This window comes from Pongo abelii, chromosome 14 (assembly GCF_028885655.2).
Source record: "Pongo abelii isolate AG06213 chromosome 14, NHGRI_mPonAbe1-v2.0_pri, whole genome shotgun sequence".
Lineage (NCBI taxonomy): Eukaryota > Metazoa > Chordata > Mammalia > Primates > Hominidae > Pongo > Pongo abelii.
Genome location: NC_071999.2, coordinates 40,381,822 through 40,408,756, shown reverse-complemented (window position 1 = coordinate 40,408,756; position 26,935 = coordinate 40,381,822). Strand labels below are relative to the sequence as shown.

Sequence of the window (26,935 nt, the reverse complement as noted above, 5' to 3'; positions counted from 1 at the left end):
TGCATTGCAGAAATCTAAAGTTCCTTTTTCATAAAATTTCTATTAATAACCAAGAATCCATGTGAAAAAAGGTATATTTTAAAGGTGAAGTAACAGCAGAACTAAAATGTTTCTAGTATTGTTACTATATTCCAGTATTATTGTTACTCTTATTGATATATTTTAAATTACCATTTTAAAGTTTTATTGTTATTTTAAATAAGCCTAAGTTAAAATACAGAAATGACAAACTGGAGACATTAACTCCTCTTAATGACATCAAAGAATATGTCTACCTGGAATGGCCACAGGATCAAGGCAAAGAAATTAGTTCATGTGCCCTTTATGTTCTTTTCTATCGATAAATATAAACAATTAATGTAAAGAAAAATACAGTATTTTATTTTTGTTTAAGAAATCCTCCTATAATCAACTCTAAAACATCTATACTAATAAAGAAAAAAGTAATTCACAACAATAGGTTAGCTATAAATCATATGTGTGGCTAACACACAAAGAAAAGAGATATAACCCCATAATAAGCCAGTTTTAGTGTAGACTCAGCTTTTCACCAGCTTATGCTATTATTATTTATATTGACTGTGGAACTATGAAGTTTTCATTTATTGAAAAGTTATATATATAGTTATATATATAGGTATATTTATATAGATATATAGGTATATATATATCTATCTAATGTATATCAACAGTGGAATAATACATTTTCAATGTTATTTTCTTTGTACCATTTAAACATATGGTTTAAAGCTCATGATCTAGCCTCTGCTTATTTAACCTCACTATTTTACTGATTTGGCCTCTTTGCACCTCATATTCTCTAAAAGCTGAATGTTTTTGTCTGCATACATGCCACATTGTCTCAAATCTTTAAGTCCAACCTATGTAATTTCTTTTACCTAAAATCTCTTACATGCCTATTCCTTCAGGATTCAGTCAGGTTGATTATTTCCATCTCTGTATAACATTTATATCTTAGAAACAACAGGTGCTGGAGAGGATGTGGAGAAATAGGAACACTTTTACACTGTTGGTGGGACTGTAAACTAGTTCAACCATTGTGGAAGACAGTGTGGCGATTCCTCAGGGATCTAGAACTAGAAATACCATTTGACCCAGCCATCCCATTACTGGGTATATACCCAAAGGATTATAAATCATGCTGCTATGAAGACACATGCACACACATGTTTATTGCGGCACTATTCACAATAGCAAAGACTTGGAACCAACCCAAATGTCCATCAATGATAGACTGGATTCAGAAAATGTGGCACATATACACCATGGAATACTATGCAGCCATAAAAAATGATGAGTTAACGTCCTTTGTAGGGACATGGATGAAACTGGGAACCATCATTCTCAGCAAACTATCATAAGGACAAAAAACCAAACACTGCATGTTCTCACTCATAGATGGGAATTGAACAATGAGAACGCTTGGACACAGGACGGGGAACATCACACACTGGGGCCTGTTGTAGGGTGGGGAGAGGAGGGAGGGATAGCATTAGGAGATATACCTAATGTAAATGACAAGTTAACGGGTGCAGCACACCAACATGGCATATGTATACATATGTAACAAACCTGCACGTTGTGCACATGTACCCTAGAATTTCAAGTACTATATATATATATATATAAACATTTATATCTTAGAAATAAGTCATCATATCATTGTTTAATTTTGGAGTGTTTTTATTTTAGGGATTCTCTACTGGACTTTAATTTCACATGTCAAAATTGTAATAAATGTTTGTTGAGTAAATGAAAACACAAATGCAATTCACATATTAGTAATTTTATATGCACATTAGTTAAGTTACTTTTCTTTTCATGTACTTTACAGTTTCCTCATAAGTGGGAGAGTTGGACTATTTGATTTGCCATTCATAAGTTATTGTTCCCCACTAATATCCATTAGAAACATTAAAAAAATTCAGACCAATCTCTTAATTTCAGTTTCCCAATTTGTAGAAGAGTAATATTAAGTATTTTCCACATTTTCTTTCACAGGATTATTGCAAAGTTAAAATGAGACAATGGAAATGCGTGGAGCTTACTTACATAGTAAGCTTTCAAAAATGTTTATTAAAATTTTGATAAAATAAGTAAGATAAAACAAGATGATAAAAAGTATACTGAGTACATAATTAAAACTGAAAAAGAACATAGTTAATGCTTTATTGCTTATAATAGTGTTGCATAAGATTTATGTAAAGAGGGGGAAAAAAGCTGGCTTATCTGAGGATTAAAAAACTCAAGATAAAGCATGAGTCTATGGTCTTGGCACAATGCCTATCCAACACCAGGTATTCAACAAGTGATAGTTTCCTTTCCTTCAGTTGGAGTTAATATTCTTTTCCACCATGCTGTTATAACAGTGTTCGCATTCACTAAAACATGAATGAGCCTTCAGCTCCTCCACTAGATTGGATGCTCCCTGAAGACAGGAATGATAGCATAAAGTACAGGTGTTATGAAGTACTTTGGAAATTGAATGTAGTATAAATAGCTTACATTTTAAATGTAATGTAGGTTTTCCATAACTATTTTATTTAAAGATATTATTATATAAAATTACATAAAGCACCAATGTATTTGACATGTACTTCTGATTTTGCATACAGATATTTAATTACATAAATATGTTTAGTATCTTGGATATTTGAAGGAAAAGAACTGCTTTCTCAAGAAGAGATAATGCATTTAATATAGGCTTCTTTTCACCTTTGGAAAAAGATCTTTGGGAGGACACTGGCAGAATAGAAATGTGGTCTATTTTATTTTTACCTAAATGTATTATCAGGTAATTCTGTTTCTAAACATTCAGAAATCTGTTGAACAGGATGGCATTCTTTTTCAAAGAAGAAATTCTTTTCATTATACACCATTTCTCAATTTTTTTTAGCTTGTTCAATGTATTTTGACAAAGTCTACCACTCTTTTAGTAGAACAAAATGTTGCAATTCATTTCCAAACCTAAATACTTTTTAAAGTGCATTAATTACATGAATACTTTGGGAAATTTTAAAGATTACTTTTTCTCATTAAAACTTAAGTCTGAGCAACAAATACCTTTTCAGATCAGTGCTTTTAGTAACTCTAAATGATGTTGTTTAATTTCCACTAAAAGGAAAAAGATTTAAGATAAATATATCTCTCAGAAAATTACAATAGATATGATGACATAATTTTGTGCAATAATATGTATGAATCAATCTATTACTGAGAAGTTTACAATTTTGAACATTTCAAAAAAACCTGAAAGAATGCTTTTTCTTATACTGAGGAACCTATTATTCGAAAACATTTTATGCTTACCTTAGTGTATCTATGAGATAAAAGTAATAGATACACACTAGAACAGTCTACTGTAACAATCATTTACTAATAAGTAAATATTTTTCTTTGTAAATCATCTAAATTCAAATTTTAATTTTATGTTTCACTGTATAAGTGTGTCCTTCTTTAAGAAACAAATTACGATAATAGGAAAGATCCCTTTTCTAATGAAGATTAAGGAAAAAAATTAAATCATCTTCTTTATAAAATAGCATTTTTTTAAAAAAGGAAAAGAAAACAGGTCTTTCAATAGAAAAATCCCAATGGCAAAAATTGTTAGTGATACTGAATAAAAACACTAAATTAGAAAGAATGACCAGAAATCTCAAGCATTTTCTCAATCTTTTATACCTGATACTGAGTCAGAAGCCTCACTTTATCAATATAAAATTATTTTATGAAAGCAAGTATTTCTACACATGAAATAGACTGTTTCTATTTGTTGTTCCAAACACATTTTAAGTAAAAATCTGAATATTTACTAAGCAAATTTAATAAATACAGATATAAAGTCTGGATAGTTCAGCCATCCAATTCCTCCTTTCTTAGTTGTGGATATTTTAGTTCGAATGAGTTGGATCTAACCATGATTCCCACTTCAATTTAATTCTGTTGACAGAGAATATATTGAATAATCCAAAATAGATATTATCTACACCATTATAAAATTAAAAACCCAAGACACCAGCTTCAAATTTATAATAAACTTGGTTCAAAAATGCTATTCCTTACATGGATCAATAATTCATGGCACTTATGGTCCATTTTAGCACATGACTATATTACATAAAAGTCAGAGTACAGCATCTTATGTAATTTTACCAAAAAGGAACTTGTACAGACTTCTGTTCTAAACTAGATATAAATATTACGTCTTTAGGTAGGCTGTGTTTTGAAAAGCTGGGGGAAAACAGTTCAGTGGTATAGTAAATGTGCAGCATTAGCAATCTGGGAATTAACACATGGAAATTATTCCAAGTGTTAAATTTTTATTCAGATTAGTTATGCTTGTAAACAATTTATTGGAATTTAAGAAAGAAGAGAAGAAAATGGCTACCTAACACCAACAGTTATTGCTCACTGGAAAAGGACATCAAGGACACTTGCAAGCAAAAGAATTGGATCAATATTAACGTGGTTTTCATTTCATGCTTCCCCAACTCCAGTAAGCTGACAATATACTCTGATTATGTGAACTGCCTCAGAGTAACACAGAAAAGGTTATTAGAGCAAGAGGTGGAAATGGAATGCACTTTTTATATTGACAGGCCTGCTAATAGAGTATACTGATTTTCAAAGACATGCAATGCATTCTTACAATTTGGTTCTGACAGCAAAAATGGAATTTCATTTATTCCTAATTCAAAATATTCATAGGTAAGCAATATTTTTTAGAGCAGACCAACAAACGGGAAATTCATAAACAGCGTTTTTAAACAGAGAAATGCAATTAAAAAAGTGCAAGAAAATATTATTGAATTTAAGTGAAGCACTATATAAGTATGAAATGTTAACTTAATAATCTTAATGGAGTCAATGTAGAAAACTGCATTCTATGCTTTCTAAAGAAAATTTGATAAACCATATTTTAAGAATATACATGATGGTAAACGCAGACTCTCTCCACATTTTAGACTGGATATTACTCGACAGGATTTTGATTAGCCATGAAGTTAAGATTTTTAATTATTTAAAATGAGATTTCACTATATTAAAAATCACAGGGCACATTTTACTGTGAAAAAACGTAATAAAACATATAGAAAACTTGGGTCATTTTGGAACTCTCTAAATATCATAAAGAGCAGAGATGATGCACTATTCATCTTTGTGACTGTACGAGTACATTGCATAGCGTTTGGTCCCTATGATAAAATACAAACAGAAAAAGACTAACATGAAATAAATACATGAAGATGATAAAGACAGCTATCTTTATGTGGATGACTTCTTTAAATTTTTTTGGCACTTTTTTTGGTATTTCCTATAATGAGCGTATGTTTTTCTGAAAGAAAGCAAGAAAAGGAGGGAGGCAGGGAGGGAGGCACAAAGGAAAGGAACCTGCATCATGTACCAAGACGGGTAGATGGCTAGTGAGCAGCAGAATGTGAATTAGAAAGTTTGGCAACTATTAGAATGAAAAAAAAGATTAACTGGACAACTTGAGAGTGGGCTGAGAGGGTGGGGAGACTTTCTTGCACAGTAAGTGACATTACCTCAGTGTCTTCTTTTTTTTTTTTTTTTTTTTTCACATCTAGCATTCCTTGTTTACTAGAGTTTTAAACTTTTTCCATTCCATGTATTTTCAAATAGGAAACAAGTTTATTTTTCCATCTTGCAGACAGCATATGCACTAAGACAATATTCTCAGTTTTCGATCTCAATCCAATCATTCATTTAGTGATTTTGGTATCCCCAGGGCACATTTAGTAAATTTACGAACCTGACAATTCCCTAATTGATCATTGTGGTGGAACAGCAGTTTTTGTGAAGGTGGCCAGGGTCATGAGGTGGGAGAAGGAGCCAGCAAGAGGTCAAAGAATTCAGGTGGCATTAATGACAACATGGCCTTCATTTGGGATATGGCATATCCCAAACACATAGGCTTTGATAGGTCATGCAAGTTAGCATTTATATTTTAATTACATTATGCCAAAAATGAATGCTGGTTTTGCTCTACACAGCATTAACAACCAGAAATCAGATTACTATAGAATAGAATTTTCAATGGAGAATTTACAGTAAGAATTTTAAAAATGTGAGGGAGAAAATCATGTTTGTATAGACAATTTAAGGAAAATAAGTGGAGACAATAAATATGGGCTGGTTTTCCATGAGAGGCTTGGTGTCTTCTTTTAAGTATATCACAAAGTCCAATGTGGACAATTCACTTTAAAAGTGTGAGATGATGGAAAATGGGGGTAGGAGATTTTTGAGACAGGTAAACAATTGGCCCAGAGACATGGAACAAAGAGATAATTTTAAAAGTCTCTTTAACTATTAAAAAATGAAATACCTAAGTGATGGTGCTGATACAGATTATCTAAAAGCACTTTTTAAAACACTAAAACATTTAAAAATGTTTTCCTAAATGGCATAGAATACATATCCTGGGAATGATACTAAGTTAATCTGTTCTGATGTATCTTTACAGACGATAGGCTGTAAGTGCCAACCAAATATTAGCAGGTAAACTTTACAGCAGGGAAATGTTCGGTAATGCCTTCACAGTTAAGGAAATTCCAAATGTATTTACTACAACACACTGTAGAGTAAGAGACTGGTATTTGGGTTGAGTTTTAGCTCTATCTATCACTTATTATTTAGCATGTCACCTAATTTCTATGGTTTGTCATTTTCCAAATAAAAATTGTTTAACGACAATCCCCTTCACAGCAGGGCCGCCACTGTGTTTCAGCCTCATCTTCATACCATTTCCCCACACTATCCTGTGTTCCATCACTTAGTACCATTTTCCATTCCTTGAATACATTATGTTGTATTATGTGGTCCCTTTTTCCACAATGACACTCTCCCACTCATTGGCTTGGGAAGACTTCCATTCATCCTTTCGACTCCAGCTAAAATATATTTCTTCAGTTAGGTAACCCTCTTTACTGAGCTCCCATAATATTTTTAATATACTTTGATGAAAATATTACAATTGTATATTGTAATCACTTATAAATGTGATTGTGTGTACACTTTACCAAAAATTAGTCTAAAAGAAGCAAGATTCTGAACAATGATCTAAATTAGTTACATGACAGTCAGAAATGATTTGGAAATACCATCCTTCTAGACCTAGTTTATAGAAAATCCATCCTCCAATGTTGTTACCCAAAGTGATGAACGGTGTGGTTAAAATCTGTTTGTATACCTTAAAATTAATCAGTTATCGGGCTGGGCATGGTAGCTCATGCCTGTAATCCCAGCACTTTGGGAGGCCAAGACGGGTGGATCACCTAAGGTCAAGAGTTTGAGACCAGCCTGGCCAACATGGTGAAACCCTGTCTCTACTAAAAACACAAAAATTAGCGGCGGGGCGTGGTGGCGCATGCCTGTAATCTCAGCTACTCAGGAGGCTGAGGTGGGAGAATCGCTTGAACCTGGGAGGCAGAGGTTGCAGTGAGCCAAGATCGCACCATTGCACTCCAGCCTGGGCAACAAGAGTGAAACTCCTTCTCAAAAAAAAAAAAAAAAAAAAAATCAATCAATTATAAATTAAATAAAAAATAGCAACTGAGTAATAAGCACAAAGAATTGTATTAATGTGAATGTTCCAAATGGAACTGATAGAAGATCTGATTCTTTTTATTTTCTAAACTGCAAATTCAATTATTTATTTACTTATTATTATACTTTTAAGTTCTAGGGTACATGTGCACAACGTGCAGGTTTGTTACATATGTATACATGTGCCATGTTGGTGTGCTGCACCCATTAACTTGTCATTTACATTAGGTATATCTTATCCTCAAATGGTTTTTGTTTTATCTAGGAATATGAGACATCTAAAATAAAAATACTTTCTGAAACCTTTACGAAGTGACTTGTCATCAAATGCCAAATATTAAGGCCATTCAAAGGAGTAAGGGTCCTTTATGTCTCCATGCCATGGTAATTTCTGTTATCACCTCTGCCTTTACTCCCCGATAACCTGGTAAATTCATAATCAAGTCTTGAGACAATTCATAAGCCTTAACTTGTACGAAGCCTACTCCAACCAGACTCAGTAAGTTACTATCTCTCCCTGTGCCCCTTTAGGAACTACTACATCCCTCTATGATAACTGTTTATTTTCTTTATTCCTTTCCACTGGACTAGGGTTATTCAAACTTCGGTACTACTGATATTTTGGGCTGGAATTTTGCTGTTGTCATTGTTGTGGGGAGCTCTCCTGTATGTGGTGGGATATTTTAGGCGGCATTCCTGGTTTCTACCAATTAGATGCCAGCAGTGCACTCCTACCCCCGCCCCTGTTGAGAATCACTACACTAAACTATGTGCTGTTAGACGGAAGAAACTGATTGTCTCAATCTCCAAATCCAGCAGCTAGCACGTGCATAGTATGTAGAAGTTATTCAATAAATGCTTTTAAATTAATAAAGTTACACAAGTCCTCTGAATCTGTTTAAAATCTACAATCTGAACCTTCAACAGAAAACTAAGTGGCCGCTTAGAACATTTATTAATATGAAAAATGCTACATAATATCTGTCAAATGTATTTTATAAGAATATTTTGTAACTTAGCCTTTATATAATCAATTTAAATTATTTTAAGAGACTGTAAAAACTATAGGGTGAAGACAAGGCTATGATACTAAAATATGACACTGACACCAAAAAGAGCTGACAGACACTTCCTGCATGTCTTTCTCTCTCTCTTTTTAAAAATTTACATCATTAACTTTCAATAAATTATTTAAACCATAACCAGATTACTTACTTCATTTCAAATAAGGAGATCCAATTAATAATACACCAACTAAAATGGAGTTATCAATGAACAATAATGAAGATGTTTACTAGAGTCTCTACATAATACAACCAATAGGTTATTAGGTTTTACAAAATCAAGTCATCTCTCTCACATGTTATAAGAACTATAAAGTCTTGAAAAATGAAGTCAGATTACTTGATAGCTTCTTTCTCAACAATTGTAGAGCTGTCTTAGTATTTTTCTATTCTTACTGCCTTTCTTATTGTTGATGACTGAAAGTAGCACATTACAGTAGCCATGCATATACCATCAAAACTAATTTAATTCCAGATTCATTACAGAGCTGCTTTTTATTCATCAAGGTCATAACTTGATGGCTTCACAAGCTTAGATAAATCAGGTGTTAAGCAGACACATCTCTGAGGAATGTAAGAATGTTCTCATTTGCAGTTCTCAGCATATCTTATTATTTATTGCCCAAGAAATGACTGATTAACTTTGTCATTTTTGCTCCACGTTTTTTTTTTCCTCAGGGTGAAGCAGCCTGCTCTCTTCTACGATGCCTGATCAGACCTATTTAAGATGCTGTCTTTGATCACAGACATGGAGGCGCTTGCAATCTTAGGTTTTGATGAAACATTGTTCCACTATAATTTTATGAAAGGGCAACAGAGGCCTAAATAATAATTGACAGTCAAAAAGACAATCAAACTTATTAAGATTTTGTACCATTCTTCGACAACTACAATATTGACATGCTAGAAATGCACCAGAATTTGACTAGTCTAGGTTTTATTTTAATATATAAACAATATACAAAACCCTCCTTTTTCAATCATTTCCCTATTAGCTAATTTGCTCAAAAGAAAAAGAATTCCGCAGAACAGAAGATGAGTTTATGAGTTTTAAAATATTTTCCTTATACTGTTCCATTGCTATGGTCCATAAAATTCATGGTAATCAATTAAATTTTCACTTGTATGAGATTTTACTGTTAGAAAACACCTAAATAACACATTAAATACACGCAAAATTAGAACACTAACCATCAGGGAAAAAATTACCTGCCTCTAGGTTTTCATTAATCACATTCCAACACCAGAGGCTGAAAGTATATCATATCACACAAAATCTTTTGCACATGACAACCTCATAAATTATTCAACTCATTAGTATTACTAAAAAAGCATGAAAAACTCCATCAGTATAAAGGATATTTTCCAACTGGAAAAGGTCAACCAAGTTTTAATAATGATATTGAAGGGAAAGCTTTTCAAAGTAAACATGAAATAAAATTATTATCCTTTATTTTCTTGAAATTATATCCAATTCTGATTGTTTGCTCATTTAAAAGAAAGCATTGCTAATATATTATTAATATATTTGAGGCACCAAATAAATTGCCTGAAAATAATGTCATGAAATCCAAATGATGGCTAAATGTTCCTTCCCATCACATGAAAATGTAACTGTAATTTAAAATGTTTAGTTGAATTTAGGATATCAGAAAAAATCAAATGACTCAAGATATTTTTATTAAAACATGAAGTCTGCAAAATCAGTTTTACTTCTATTACACTAATAAAGGCTTATATTCTTGAACTACAGTATACTTACTACATTAATAGATAAGATGAAATCAATGGTTCAAATCCCAGGGATTGCTTTGATGGTCATGTAAAAATTTTCTTTCTAAGTAATTTAATCTTGTTCTCCCAGTGTACACAACATGTTGAAAATTCTGAAAACTTTGATAACTAATTCAAATACTTCTAGACATTCTGAAAGTTCCATCTGTAAAACGTTCTTTTGTTCCTAAAATCTTTTTTGTTGCTACCATGTAGATCAATATAAAATTTTTTGACCAAAGTTTTCAGCAGAAATTCTACACAGTTAGCACTTAGCTTTCGCAGCAGATTTTTTTTTTTTTTTTTAGACGGAGTCTTGCTCTGTTGCCCAGGCTGGAGTGCAGTGGCGCGATCTAGGCTCACTGCAAGCTCCGTCTCCTGGGTTCATGCCATTCTCCTGCCTCAGTCTCCCAAGTAGCTGGGACTACAGGTGCCTGCCACCACGCCTGGCTAATTTTTTGTATTTTTAGTAGAGACAGGGTTTCACTGTGTTAGCCAGGTTGCTCTTGATCTCCTGATGTCCTGATCCACCCGCCTCGGCCTCCCGAAGTGCTGGGATTACAGGCGTGAGCCACCGCGCCCGGCCTTCACAGTAGAATTTAACAACAGGGAAATTGAAATAGTGTCATTATTTAACATAGAGGAAGAGATCAGTTGAATTTCAATTTATTCTAGTAGCTTAGTCAGAATTTGCAGGTTTGTGCTATCAATATACTCTTAATCTACATCTATACAACTCCAAAACATTAAGTCATTTGGATGTTAGTCTATACACTGCCAGACTTCAAAATACTTAAACACATGTAAATGTTTAATGGCAGACGGAATATCCAGACGTCAGGCTATTTTTTTTTAACTTTTACATGGACGTCCTGGCAATTTGTATATACAAAATCTTTCTTTAAAATATATGAAATCTGTCTGTTTTCTTTCTTTTTTTTGAGTCCATTCTTTTTTTTTTTGAAACCAAACTTTCCAGTCTTCCCACAATATTATATTGCTTTTCAGATTTTCCAAATAAAACTGTGGTGAATATTTTAAAATAGCTTTTTTTTCCCCTCTTTTGAGTTATTTCCTTGGGTCAAGTTCCTAGATGGGCAACTGTTGGGTCAAAGATTATCAGCATTTTTGAGGCTCTTGATGTGCACTGGCAAAATGTTTTGCAAAGGACTTGTTTCCAGCAATCCTCATTTACATTGTTTCAGCAACTTACATGAGATTCTTTTTATTTTTTACTGCAAAACCACTAACACTGAATATTACAAGAAAAAGGTTTCTGAGCTCATTTACAATGGATAAATGATTTATTCTGTACTTTTTAAAATTGCTTTTTCTTTTCATTCAACTTGCAGGGATAAAATTTAAACAAAATCTGAAATAATTTCAAACTAACATTTCAAATATAGTACAAAACTCCCATTTTGATCCTTATCCGGGTTTTCCCAATATTAACAAACATCTACACCACCCCCCACCCCACTCCTGCACATATTCATTATCACTAATCTTTTGAAAACCTTTTGAGAAGTTGCAGGTATGGCACCCTATTACCCCTAACTACTCCGTTGTATTTCTCAAAACAAGAACATTCCTGTCTAAGCACCATCAACCCTCCAACTCTGGAAGTTAGCATTGATAACAATACTGCCATCCAGATCATGGACTCCAGTCAAATATTACCAACTGCAATCATCTAGAAAAATGTGCTGTAAGGCCAGGCGCAAGTGGCTCACGCCTGTAATCCCAGCACTTTGGGAGCCCGAGGTGTGGGTGGATCACCTGAGGTCAGGAGTTCGAGACCAGCCTGGCCAACATAGTGAAACCCTGTCTCTACTAAAAATACAAAAGAGTTAGCCGGGCATGGTGGCAGGCACCTGTAATCCCAGCAAGAGAATCGCTTGAACCCAGGAGGTGAAGGTTGAAGTGAGCTGAGATCGTGCCATTGCACTCCAGCCTGGGCAACAAGAGTGAAATTCCGTCACAAAAAACAAACAAACGAACAAACAAACAAACGTGCTGTAATAATCTATCTTATCTTTTTAGGTCTTCTCCAGTTTGGAATATTTTCTCAGTCTTTCCTTATCTTTTGGGTCCTTGGCAGTATAAAATCTGTTTTCAATTAAGTTTTTCAACATTTACTGGATTAAGTGCTTCGTAATAATTATTGACATGTACTTCCTATTTCTTCTGAAGAGATATTTTCTATATAGGTCAGAGTGCACATTAAGAGGTAGGAAGAAGGCACAATACTAAATTTCTCTCGTCAATTTGTGATTCTTCCCTCTACTTCTGTGTATAGATCACTCCAGGGAGAGCTTCCCACTCACCTTCTCTACATCCTCTGTATTTACTCCCAACTCTCCACTCAGTTCTAAAATCCATAGACTTGTGAACTGTGATGAAGGTTAGAGGATAATTGTTTTTGGAGATAAAATTGTTTTAGTTCTCTTTAGTCTTCCACTCCCTGACCTTAGAATGACCATGGAGTAACTCCAATACTACCATGTCAATTCCCTGAATATTTTACTGTGTAGATGTGTCATCTTTGTTCTTAACAGGTATAATAAAAACATACTCCTCTTTTCTTTTATAAAAGAACACAACTCAAGAGGGATAGATAATAGGTTCTGAACGTTGCTTATGATCCAGATTGAAAATTCATAAATACTGTATTTTAAAATATAGTACATATAAAGAATATTTAGTATCACACCTCTTATCTATTTCAAAATTAGGGTATTATTTTTTACTTTAGGTTCATTAACAATAGTTACTATTTTATTAAAATATGACTATCAGTTTGAAAAAGATTTTATTCAAAGATTTTAAATTTTGTTTCTTATAGCCTTTGACACAGGTTTATTAGAAATTATTTTACAAATTAAACACACAAAGTATTCACTTTTAAGAAGAAATACAAACATTTTTCTAAAAAAAGCCTTTCTTAAAAGTAATCTGTAGATTGTGGAATGTAATATAATATGAATTCTGTACAATTAAAGCTTTGGCAACTCAGTATTACTAATATCACTGTAGTATAAACTCTGTTACAAATTATCTTTATATGTTTCTACTTCCAAATGAGATAAATTCAGGATTAATTGGTGAAAAAGTCTAAATTATTGGTTAAATGAAATGAAGGTTTAATAATTTTAAGCTTATATTATAAAGCATGCCACTACTAGGTAGGCAGATATTTCTAAGATTCTCTCCTACAGGATCATAATGATAACTCATTTTGAGTTGGTATCAAATCCTTAGAGGGCTATTATCCTGAGGTGCTATTTTTAGTTATTCAAAGAAGACAAACTATAATTTTTTTCCAGAATATTTTTTCCATAGTTACTTTTACTGTATAAAGTTACTGTATAACTTTTATCTTAGGTATAATAGTTTCATATGAAATCCTTATCTATTTTTAATAATATTTTGATGCTTATTAAGTTGTAGCAATTCATAGCTTACTGGGAAAAGAAATTTTAAAAGCTTTACACATTTTGTCTTTTTATTATTTCCCTGTTCAATTCATTAAGAACATGAATGGTATTACATGATATAAACTATGATTTGATATAATACTATTTATCAACTGTCTTTAAAATTTAAAAACAGATGGCTCACTAATACTCCCAAATAAAAGAAAATTAATATAATAAAATACAAGTAACTGAAGAACAAAAGTGGATAACAAATACATGGACAGTGTTCATTACTGGTATTTCCTTAGTGAATGTGGTTTGTAAAATTCTGATATACCCCATCAAACTTTAACTTGTTAGAGCATTTAAAAATGGGCAGGTAGATCAAATGTTCCTAAGTATACTTCTTAGTAGAAAACAATCTAAAGTAGCAGCATTTTTATTAAACTACAAAAATATTTTGATATTTATGATTTATTGTACAGTTTATAAAGAACAATTTAGGATATAGTTCTACTGTAGTGTGATAATTAATGATACTATAAGTAGGAGACCATCTTTTTCAAACTTCATTTGTAGTCCACTGGAGGATTGGAAATTTAAATTGGCAGCTTATAACAAGATTTTAAATTCTATTTTATTAAACTGAAAGGAATAGGTGGGATTAAAACAAAATATCATATAAAGAGGTTATTAATAAAACATTTTTTCAGTTATATATACAGTATGTATATGCATACATAAACATATACTCACAGTATGCATATGTATATATATTGCATGTGTATATGTATATTAATGCAGTATATATAAGTGTGTACACAGAAACAAATTTATACATAAAATACATAAGTCTGAGTACAGGATCACAGTATTTACTATGGGTCTTGGTCATCAAAGTTTGAAAGACACCAAGAAAGAAATTGATTTTATTCTTGTGTTAGGATATATGAAAGGAATGTTAGTTAATAACTAACTATGTGAAGTCCATTTATCTCTTAAAAATAAGTTGAAGGCTATAAAAATACATCTAGTCTGAGAAATATTGGGTTGATTAACAGTAACCTAAATGATGCTGAAGGATAAAGCAGAACAAAATATTTCTGACTCATGACATGGAGAACATTAAATACTAGCGAAAAAAAAAAAAAAAAAAGGAATTCTCAAACACAAGGAGTCACCTCACATCCAGAAGTATTTTTGTGGAAGAAGTATTGGTACTAACCATATTCTATTGCAGCTTTGAGCAATGCCTCAGCATGAGTGGAGCCAAATGCATTGCGAACAAATCGTCTCCTTCGACGAAGATCATCTTCCCAGTAATCCAAACGCCAGAAATCATGCAATTGGCTAAGAGTAGAGGGAAAAAAAGTAATCCCTGTTAATAACAGTGCATAACTGGAAGTACATTTTTCTATAAAATTGAAGTTATTTTGTTGGTCTCATTGAAAAATTAAGATAATTTTGGAGATACTTATATTTTACACTTGTATTTGTGTATATATATACATATATATATATTTCCTCTACAAGTGAAAAACACTTAAAATAATAACATTCTCATATTTTAGGTATTATACCACTCAGCTCTGCTTTTTATTTTTTAAAACTTTCTTCTTTCTACTAAAAGCATTAATCATGTGGAGTTTAGTAACAAAGGCAATATCAAATTACAAGTATTAATGGTACAGTTTGCTTTCTTTTACACTGTTTTTAACAAGGGTTGTAAATCACAGAATAGACCTCACTACAAATAGTTTACAATTTAATGACCATGGTTTCTTAGTAGGCTGAATTAAGAAGTATAAAATATTGCCCACTTGGATTTGGTGGAAAAATGATTAAAATAATGTGCTGAAATATTCATTGAAATAATTCCCCGCTGCCCACAGCAACCTGAGAAAAATGCAATTTTATCCATTATTAATAACACTGAATTAGAGCTGCAAAAATTTCCAGTATGTGGTAATTGTCTTGGTAAATTATTATTCTAATGCTAATAGAGTTCTTGGATGATTTTACAGCTTTCAACTAATATAAACCATTAATAGCCACGGCCAACATTGGCCATCACTGTATTTTATACTCTAAGCCAATACTAAAAATCCAAGAGATATTTCAGAAATGATGGAAATAGGCCCATTATATAGCCAATGAAACATTTCATGATATAATTTTTGTTTTCAATTTAATTTCAATAAACATTAGTAATAAATACCACTGCTTAAGAAGTCAGTTTTTCTGCATCTAGTAGTGGAGTAATACACTCAAAAGATAATATTCTAATTTTCCAGAGCAGCACTATTCATAAAAACATATAAAATACTTTCCTAGAAGATTTCATTTCATTAATTATTTTGATATTTTACTGTAGAAGAACACTTTAAGTCTGATTAAGGCAGGACCTATGTATGTTTTGCTCATCATTATATTTCTAGCACAATGTCTCACACACAGTATTTTTTTTTTTTCTAAATATTCATTGAATTAATGAAAATATTTTTATAATTTCAAAAAAAAGCTATGGATTTTTTCAATGTATGGCCATTGAGAAAAATAATTTCATTTTGAAAAGCATTTTAGATTTTATGGCTATATAATTTTGTTATCTATAACTTCATTATAAAAACCCAATAGTATAAAGGGCATATAAAAAGAACTAAAATTGTAAGTCTTTGAAGTATGCTTTAATGCACTTATTTTTCCTGTACATCATAATTATAACTTAATTCTTCTGTTAAATAATGATTACTTGGTGAATAATAGTAATAAATAGTATATCTCTCTAATTTAAAATAGGATGATTTCTGTCCTTACAAATACAAACTAATCCCAGTAATTTTAAGGAAGACCATGCTAAAATCATGCTATATTGATTTTCATTAAGATTATGTTAAAATTAAGTCACTGAATTCACCAAAAGTGGTCAGAGAGCTAATGTTATCTAAAATTTCTAACCATAGACATACTCTTCCCTATTCTTCTGTAAGGACAGCTGAACAGTTCTGGAAAGAGTATATAAAACATGTGCCATGCTGGTGTGCTGCACCCATTAACTCGTCATTTAGCATCACATTGTGCACATGTACCCTAAAACTTAAAGTATAATAATAATAAAAAAAAAGAAAAAAAAAGATACTAACAACAGACATCATCTTTGGCTAGAGAATAAAGAATTTTGGCGAGAATAAAGAATTTTGGCAAGAAAAAAAATAAAAAAAAAAGAGTATATAAAACAACATAAGAAGACTCTGAAGACCTGAAACCCCATACAAATTCTAGAAGATAACACTGGAAAAACTCTTCTAGACATTGGCTTAGGCAAAGACTTCATGACCAAGAACCCAGAAGTAAATGCAACAAAAACAAGGATAAATGGATGGGACTTAATTAAACTAAAAAGCTTCCTTTTGCACAGCAAAAGAAATAATCAGTAGAGTAAACAGACAACCCACAAAGTGGGAGAAAATTTTCATAATCTATACATTGGGCAAAAGGAATCCAAACAAATCAGCAAGAACAAAACAAACAATCCCATCGAAAAGTGGGCTAAGGACATGAATAGACAATTTTCAAAATAAGATAGACAAATGGCCAACAAACCTATGAAAGAATGCTCAATATCATTAATTATCAGAGAAATGCAAATTAAAACCACAATGCGATACCACCTTGCTCCTCCAAGAATGAACATAATCAAAAAATTAAAAAAAAATAAATGTTGGTGTGGATGTGGTGAGAATGTAAACATTTTACACTGTTGGTGGGAATGTAAAGTGGTATACCCACAATGAAAAACAGTGTGGAGATTCCTTCAAGAACTAAAAGTAGAGCTACCATTTGATCCAGCAATCTCACTCCTGGGTATCTACTCAGAGGAAAAGAAGTCATTATACAAAAAAGATACTTTCACATGCATGTTTATAGCAGCACAATTTGCAATTGCAAAAATACGAAACCAGCCCAAATACCCATCAATCAGTGAGTGGATAAAGAAAATGTGTGTGTATATATATATATACACACATACACATACACACACACACACTTTGGGGACTCAGGGGAAAGGGTGGGAGGTGGGTGAGAAATAAAAGTCTACACATTGGGTATAGGGTACACTGCTCAGGTGATGGGTGCACCAAAATCTCAGAAGTCACCACTTAAATAACTTATTCACATAACCAAATACTGCCTGTTCCCCAGAAACCTATTAAAATAGATTTTAAAAAAGAGAAGACTCTGAAAGGTGAGAGAAGGCAGACTGGCTAAGGACCCCAGGACCTAAGGAACAACATATTGATGAGTTCTTTTTGTTTCATATATCCCACACCTGGAGGCAAAGAGGCCAACAACCCAGATAGACCAATGAGTGCAAACAAACAAACAAACAAAAAAAGCCCCAGCAAAAGCCTGCTCCCTCTAGTCAAAGGATCAAAAAACCAGCAGTTTAGCAAGATAGAAAACTCAGAAAACTGCTATACTCCAGCCAAACATCACATAAAAACTGTGTCCCCACCTGACCTACACCAGCAAAGGATGGGTGTGAAACCCAGACATGTACCCTCATGAAGGTGTAATGAGATACCCAACACCCTTGCTGGGTGGTATCAGAGAACACCAAGTAGGCAGCCAGGACTTCATCTCTGCTGGCTGGTAACAAGGTGCCCCACTCACATGGAGTCAGTGGAGACCATGTGGAGAGGTTAAATATCCACTTCCCATTGGACAGTAATGGGTCATCCTTCCCCCTCCCCACTGGGGTAGTGTCAGAGGAAGCCTACTGCAGAGTCAGGACTTTCACTGCTGACAAACAGCAATGAGGCCAGCCCACCAGTGGACTTCACATGGGGACCAGGAACTCCCACCCCCATCAAGCAGTAAAGAAGAGCCTCCGACTCACTGGGTTTCAACAGAGGCCAAGTGAAGAACTTAGATTTCTACTACCATCTAGCAGATATAAGGCAGTGTCCCCACTTCCAGATGAAGCAATGTTACAGAAAGTCTAAATAGAAGGTTTAAATAAAATAAATTATCTCAGAAAAAAATAAGAAAAGGTCTAGGTTTCAATCTAAAATCACTTGTCCTACCAAGAACCCAGAAAATCTCCAAGGGAATGTAAAAAGATCACCCCAAAATGTCAACATCGAAATGGCAGAGAATTTAAAGCAGCCATGATTGAAAATATACTTCAATATGCAATTATGAAAATGCTTGAAATGAATGAAAAAACATACCCTTAGCAAAGAAATAGAAACTCTCAGAAAAGAAACAGAAGATGTAAAGAGGAACCAAATGGAAGTTTTTGAACTGACAAATATAATAACCAAAATAAAAGCTCAGTAGATGTGCTCAACAGCAGAACAGAAGGGACAGAGGAAGGAATCACTTAATTGGAAGACACGATAATAGAAATTATGCAATCTGAATAACAGAAGGAAATAGAAGAAAAAGTGAACAGAGCCTTAGGGATCTGTGGAGCACAACATTTAGCATTTGTGTCACTGGAATCCTAGAAGGAGAGGAGAAAGTCAGCAGAGCCGAAAAAATGTCCAAAAAAATAATGGCAGGTGGGGGAGGAGCCAAGATGGCTGAATAGGAACAGCTCCAGTCTACAGCTCCCAGCAGGAATGATGCAGAAGACGGGTGATTTCTGCATTTCCAACTGAGGTACCAGCTTCATCTCACTGAGGTGTGCCAGACAGTGGGTGCAGGACAGTGGGTGCAGCGCACCATGTGCGAGCCAAAGCAGGGCGAGGCATCGCCTCACCTGGGAAGTACAAGGGGTCAGGGAGTTCCCTTTCCTAGTCAAAGAAAGGGGTGACAGACGGCACCTGGAAAATCGGGTCACTCCCACCCTAATACTGCGCTTTCCCAACGGGCTTAAAAAACAGCACACCAGATTATATCCCGCACCTGGCTCGGAGGGTCCTATGCCCACGGAGTCCCGCTGATTGCTAGCACAGCAGTCTGAGATCAAACTGCAAGGCAGCAGTGAGGCTTGGGGAGGGGCGCCCGCCATTGCCAAAACTTGATTAAGTAAACAAAGCAGCTGGGAAGCTCGAACTGGGTGGAGCCCACCACAGCTCAAGGAGGCCTGCCTGCCTCTGTAGGCTCCACCTCTGGGGGCAGAGCACAGACAAACAAAAAGACAGCAGTAACCTCTGCAGACTTAAATGTCACTGTCTGACAGCTTTGAAGAGAGTAGTGGTTCTCCCAGCATGCAGCTTCAGATCTGAGAACCAGCAGACTGCCTCCTCAAGTGGGTCCCTGACCCCTGAGTAGCCTAACTGGGAGGCACCCCCCAGTAGGGGCAGACTGACACCTCACATGGCCAGGTACTCCTCTGAGACAAAACTTCCAGAGGAATGATCAGGCAGCAGCATTTGTGGTTCACCAATATCCGCTGTTCTGCAGCCACCGCTGCTGATACCCAGGCAAACAGGGTCTGGAGTGGACCTCCAGCAAACTCCAACAGACCTGCAGCTGAGGGTCCTGTCTGTTAGAAGGAAAACTAACAAATAGGAAGGACATCCACACCAAAAACCCATCTGTATGTCACCATCATCAAAGACCAAAGGTAGATAAAACCACAAAGATGGGGAAAAAACAGAGCAGAAAAACTGGAAACTCTAAAAATCAGAGGGCCTCTCCTCCTCCAAAGGAACGCAGCTCCTCACCAGCAACACAACAAAGCTGGACGGAGAATGACTTTGACGAGTTGAGAGAAGAAGGCTTCAGATGATCAAACTACTCTGAGCTACAGGAGGAAGTTCGAACCAATGGCAAAGAAGTTAAAAACTTTGAAAAAAAATTAGATGAATGGATAACTAGAATAAACAATGCAGAGAAGTCCTTAAAGGACCTGATGGAGCTGAAAACCATGGCACAAGAACTACATGACGAATGCAGAAGCCTCAGTAGCCGATGCGATGAACTGGAAGAAAGCGATGGAAGACGAAATGAATGAAATGAAGTGAGAAGAGAAGTTTAGAGAAAGAAGAATAAAAAGGAATGAACAAAGTCTCCAAGAAATATGGGACTATGTGAAAAGACCAGATCTACGTCTGATTGGTGTACCTGAAAGTGATGGGGAGAATGGAACCAAGTTGGAAAACACTCTGCAGGACATTATCCAGGAGAACTTCCCCACTCTAGCAAGGCAGGCCAACATTCAGATTCAGGAAATACAGAGAATGCCACAAAGATACTCCTCGAGAAGAGGAACTCTGACACATAATTGTCAGATTCACCAAAGTTGAAATGAAGGAAAAAATGTTAAGGGCAACCAGAGAGAAAGGTCGGGTTACCCACAAAGGGAAGCCCATCAGACTAACAGCTGATCTCTCGGCAGAAACTCTACAAGCCAGAAGAGAGTAGGGGCCAATATTCAACATTCTTAAAGAAAAGAATTTTCAACCCAGAATTTCATATCCAGCCAAACTAAGCTTCATAAGTGAAGGAGAAATAAAATCCTTTACAGACAAGCAAATGCTGAGAGATTTTGTCACCACCAGGCCTGCTCTAAAAGAGCTCCTGAAGGAAGCACTCAACATGGAAAGGAACAACGGGTACCAGCCACTGCAAAAACATGCCAAATTGTAAAGACCATCAAGGCTAGGAAGAAACTGCATCAACTAACGAGCAAAATAACCAGCTAACATCATAATGATAGGATCAAATTCACACATAACGATATTAACTTTGAATGTAAATGGGCTAAATGCTCCAATTAAAAGACACAGACTGGCAAACTGGATAAAGAGTCAAGACCCATCAGTGTGCTGTATTCAGGAAACCCAACTCTCGTGCAGAGACACACATAGGCTCAAAAGAAAGGGATGGAGGAAGATCTACCAAGCAAATGGAAAACAAAAAAAGGCAGAGGTTGCAATCCTAGTCTCTGATAAAACAGACTTTAAACCAACAAAGATCAAAAGAGACAAAGAAGGCCATTCCATAATGGTAAAGGGATCAATTCAACAAGAAGAGCTAACTATCCTAAATATATATGCACCCAATACAGGAGCACCCAGATTCATAAAGCAAGTCCTTAGCGACCAACAAAGAGACTTAGACTCCCACACAATAATAATGGGACACTTTAACATCCCACTGTCAACATTAGACAGATCAATGAGACAGAAAGTTAACAAGGATACCCAGGAATTGAACTCAGCTCTGCACCAAGTGGACCTAATAGACATCTACAGAACTCTCCACCCCAAATCAACAGAATATACATTTTTTTTCAGCACCACACCACACGTATTCCAAAATTGACCACATAGTTGGAAGTAAAGCACTCCTCAGCAAATGTCAAAGAACAGAAATTATAACAAACTGTCTCTCAGACCACAGTGCAATAAAACTAGAACTCAGGATTAAGAAACTCACTCAAAACTGCTCAACTACATGGAAACTGAACAACCTGCTCCTGAATGACTGCTGGGTACATAACGAAATGAAGGCAGAAATAAAGATGTTCTTTGAAACCAATGAGAACAAAGACACAACGTACCAGAATCTCTGGGACACATTCAAAGCAGTGTGTAGAGGGAAATTTATAGCACTAAATGCCCACAAGAGAAAGCAGGAAAGATCTAAAATTGACACCCTAACATCACAATTAAAAGAACTAGAGAAGCAAGAGCAAACACATTCAAAAGTTAGCAGAAGGCAAGAAATAACTAAAATCAGAGCAGAACTGAAGGAAATAGAGACACAAAAAACCCTTCAAAAAATTAATGAATCCAGGAGCTGGTTTTTTGAAAAGATCAACAAAATTGATAGACCGCTAGCAAGACTAATAAAGAAGAAAAGAGAGAAGAATCAAATAGACATAATAAAAAATGATAAAGGGGATATCACCACCGATCCCACAGAAATACAAACTACCATCAGAGAATACTGTAAACACCTCTACGCAAATAAACTAGAAAATCTAGAAGAAATGGATAAATTCCTTGACACATACATCCTCCCAAGACTAAACCAGGAAGAAGTTGAATCTCTGAATAGACCAATAACAGGATCTGTAATTGAGGAAATAATCAATAGCTTACCAACCAAAAAAAGTCCAGGACCAGATGGATTCACAGCCAAATTCTACCAACGGTACAAGGAGGAGCTGGTACCATTCCTTCTGAAACTATTCCAATCAATAGAAAAAAAGGGAATCCTCCCTAACTCATTTTATGAGGCTAGCATCATCCTGATACCAAAGCCTGGCAGAGACACAACCAAAAAAGAGAATCTTAGATCAATATCCTTGATGAACATTGATGCAAATATCCTCAATAAAATACTGGCAATCTGAATCCAGCAGCACATGAAAAAGCTTATCCACCATGATCAAGTGGGCTTCATCCCTGGGATGCAAGGCTGGTTCAACATACGCAAATCAATAGATGTAATCCAGCATATAAACAGAACCAAAGACAAAAACCACGATTATCTCAATAGATGCAGAAAAGGTCTTTGACAAAATTCAACAACCTTCATGCTAAAAACTCTTCAATAAATTATGTATTGATGGGACGTATCTCAAAATAATAAGAGCTATCTATGACATACCCACAGTCAATATCATACTGAATGGGCAAAACCTGCAAGCATTCCCTTTCAAAACTGGCAGAAGACAGGCATGCCCTGTCTCACCACTCCTATTCAACATAGTGTTGGAAGTTCTGGCCAGGGAAATCAGGCAGGAGAAGGAAACAAAGGGTATTCAATTAGGAAAAGAGGAAGTCAAATTGTCCCTCTTTGCAGATGACATAATTGTATATCCAGAAAACCCCATCGTCTCAGCCCAAAATCTCCTTAAGCTGATAAGCAGCTTCAGCAAAGTCTCAGGATACAAAATCAATCTGCAAAAATCACAAGCATTCTCACACACCAATAACAGACAAACGGAGAGCCAAATCATGAGTGAACTCCCATTCACAATTGCTTCAAAGAGAATAAAATACCTAGGAATCCAACTTACAAGGGATGTGAAGGACCTCTTCAAGGAGAACTACAAACCACTGCTCAATGAAATAAAAGAGGGTACAAACAAATGGAAGAACATTCCATGCTCATGGGTAGGAAGAATCAATATTGTGAAAATGGCCATACTGCCCAAGGTAATTTATAGATTCAATGCCATCCCTATCAAGCTACCAATGACTTTCTTCACAGAATTGGAAAAAACTACTTTAAAATTCATATGGAACCAAAAAAGAGCCCGCATCGCCAAGTCAATCCTAAGCCAAAAGAACAAAGCTGGAGGCATCACGCTACCTGACCTCAAACTATACTACAAGGCTACAGTAACCAAAACAGCATGGTACTGGTTCCAAAACAGAGATACAGACCAATGGAACAGAACAGAGCCCTCAGAAATAATGCCACATATCTACAACTATCTGATCTTTGACAAACCTGACAAAAACAAGCAATGGGGATAGGATTCCCTATTTAATAAATGGTGCTGGGAAAACTGGCTAGCCATATGCAGAAAGCTGAAACTGGATGCCTTCCTTACACCTTATACAAAAATTAATTCAAGATGGGTTAAAGACTTAAATGTTAGACCTAAGAGCATAAAATCCCTAGAAGAAAACCTAGGCAGTACCATTTAGGACATAGGCAGGGCAAGGACTTCATGTCTAAAACATCAAAAGCAATGGCAACAAAAGCCAAAATTGACAATTGGGATCTAATTAAACTAAAGAGCTTCTGCACAGCAAAAGAAACTACCATCAGAGTGAACAGGCAACCTACAGAATGGGAGAAAATTTTTGCAACCTACTCATCTGACAAAGGGCTAATATCCAGCATCCACAAAGAACTTAAACAAATTTACAAGAAAAAAACAACCCCATCAAAAAGTGGGCGAAGGATATGAACAGACACTTCTCAAAAGAAGACATTTATGCAGCCAAAAAACACATGAAAAAATGCTCATCATCACCGGCCAACAGAGAAATGCAAATCAAAACCACAATGAGATAACATCTCACACCAGTTAGAATGGCCATCATTAAAAAGTCAGGAAATAACAGGTGCTGGAGAGGATGTGGCGAAATAGGAACACTTTTACATGTTGGTGGGACTGTAAACTAGTTCAACCATTGTGGAAGTCAGTGTGGCGATTCCTCAGGGATCTAGAACTAGAAATTCCATTTGACCCAGCCATCCCATTACTGGGTATATACCCAAAGGATTATAAATCATGCTGTTATAAAGACACATGCACACGTATGTTTATTGTGGCACTATTCACAATAGCAAAGACTTGGAATCAACCCAAATGTCCAACAATGATAGACTGGCTTAAGAAAATGTGGCACATATACACCATGGAATATTATGCAGCCATAAAAAATGATGAGTTCATGTCCTTTGTAGGGACATGGATGAAACTGGAAACCATCATTCTCAGCAAACTATCGCAAGGACAAAAAACCAAACACCGCATGTTCTCACTCATAGGTGAGAATTGAACAATGAGAACACATGGACACAGGAAGGGGATCATCACACACCGGGGACTATTGTGGGGTGGGGGGAGGAGAAAGGATAGCATTAGGAGATATACCTGATGCTAAATGACAAGTTAATGGGTGCAGCACACCAACATGGCACATGTATACATATGTAACAAACCTGCATGTTGTGCACATGTACCCTAAAACTTAAAGTATAATAATAATAAAATTAAAAAAAAAAGATGCTCTGCATGTGAAAGAATGAAGAATCTAAAAAAAAAAAACAAAAAGAAAAAATAATGGCGGAAAATTTTCTAAATTTGGCAAAAACATAAATGTACAGATTTAAGTAGCTTACTGAACTCCAAACATGATAAATCCAAGGAAGTTCACGCTAAGACACATCATAATTAAATTTCTGAAAACTGAGGGCAAAGAAAGTCTAAAGATCAGCCAGAGAAAAATGGCATCTCATCTATAGAAGTAAAACAGAATGACAATATATCTTACATCAGAAACAATGATGACCAGAGGAAGTGGCAAAATATTTTTTAGGTGCTAAAAGAGAAGAACCGTCAACCCCAAATCCTATAGCCAGTGAAGATACCTCCAGAAATAACAAGTGCAGATATCTTTAGATGAAGTAAAAAACAGAATATTTATTGCCATCAGAGCTACTCTAAAAGAAAGGCTATAGGCAGTCCTGTAAACATGAGAGAAGTAGTAGAAGAAACACTGAAACATTAGGAAGAAAGAACACAGTAAGCAAAATATGACTATCTATAATAGGCTTTCCTTTTCCTCCTGAGTTTTCTAAATTATGTTTTACTGTTGAAACAAAAATTGTAACACCGATGTGGTTCTAAGTATATTTACTGGTAATATTTAAGATAACTATATTATAAATGGGGGAAGGCAAAGGGATGCGAAAGGATATCAAGTGTGTATATTTCACATGGACTGACAGAATGATAGCACCAGTAGACTGATAAGGCTATGCATAAAAAATGTAATACTTAGAGCAAACACTAAAAAAGCTACACAAAGGGACATACTAAGAAACATAGATAAATCAAAACAGAATTCTAAAAAATGACCAAGTCACCCACAGGAAGGCAGAAAAAATAAATAACCCTTGATTTAAAAAAGAATTCTCAAGGAAAAACCAAAAGAATACAGAACTGAATGAAAATCACAATAAAAAATATCAACACTTGTTGGATACAATTAAAGTAGAACTGGGAGGGTAATCTATAGTACTAAATGCATATATTAGAAAAAAAGAAACATTTAAAATCAGTAGTCTAAATTCTCACCTTAAGAACACATAAAAGGCAAGTAGAAAAAAAGGAAACAATAAAATAAGCAGAAATCAATAAAAATCAGTGAAACTGAAAACAGAAAAACAACAGAAAAATTAACAAAACAAAGAGCTGTTTCTTTGAAAAAAATCAATAACACTGACACACCTCTAAAAAGACTGACAAAGTAAAAAAGAGTAGACATAAATTACCGATATCAGGAATGAAAAACGGGATATCACTACTGACTCTGAAGACATCAAAAGAAGGAGTGGATACTGTGAAAGACTCTACACACATAAATTTGACAGCTTAGAAGA

At 34.9% G+C, this 26,935-nt stretch overlaps 1 protein-coding gene across 6 annotated transcripts in view; it reads right to left on the bottom strand.

Annotated features, from left to right (window-relative positions):
* Nucleotides 1-26,935, bottom strand: part of NBEA (neurobeachin) — a 747,382-nt gene that overhangs the window by 224,294 nt on the left and 496,153 nt on the right. For all 6 annotated transcript variants that reach the window (XM_054528904.2, XM_054528905.2, XM_054528908.2 and 3 more), the window contains one exon: nt 15,069-15,193. In XM_054528904.2, the coding sequence (XP_054384879.2) occupies nt 15,069-15,193 (125 nt within the window). The remainder of the gene's footprint in view (nt 1-15,068; nt 15,194-26,935) is intronic.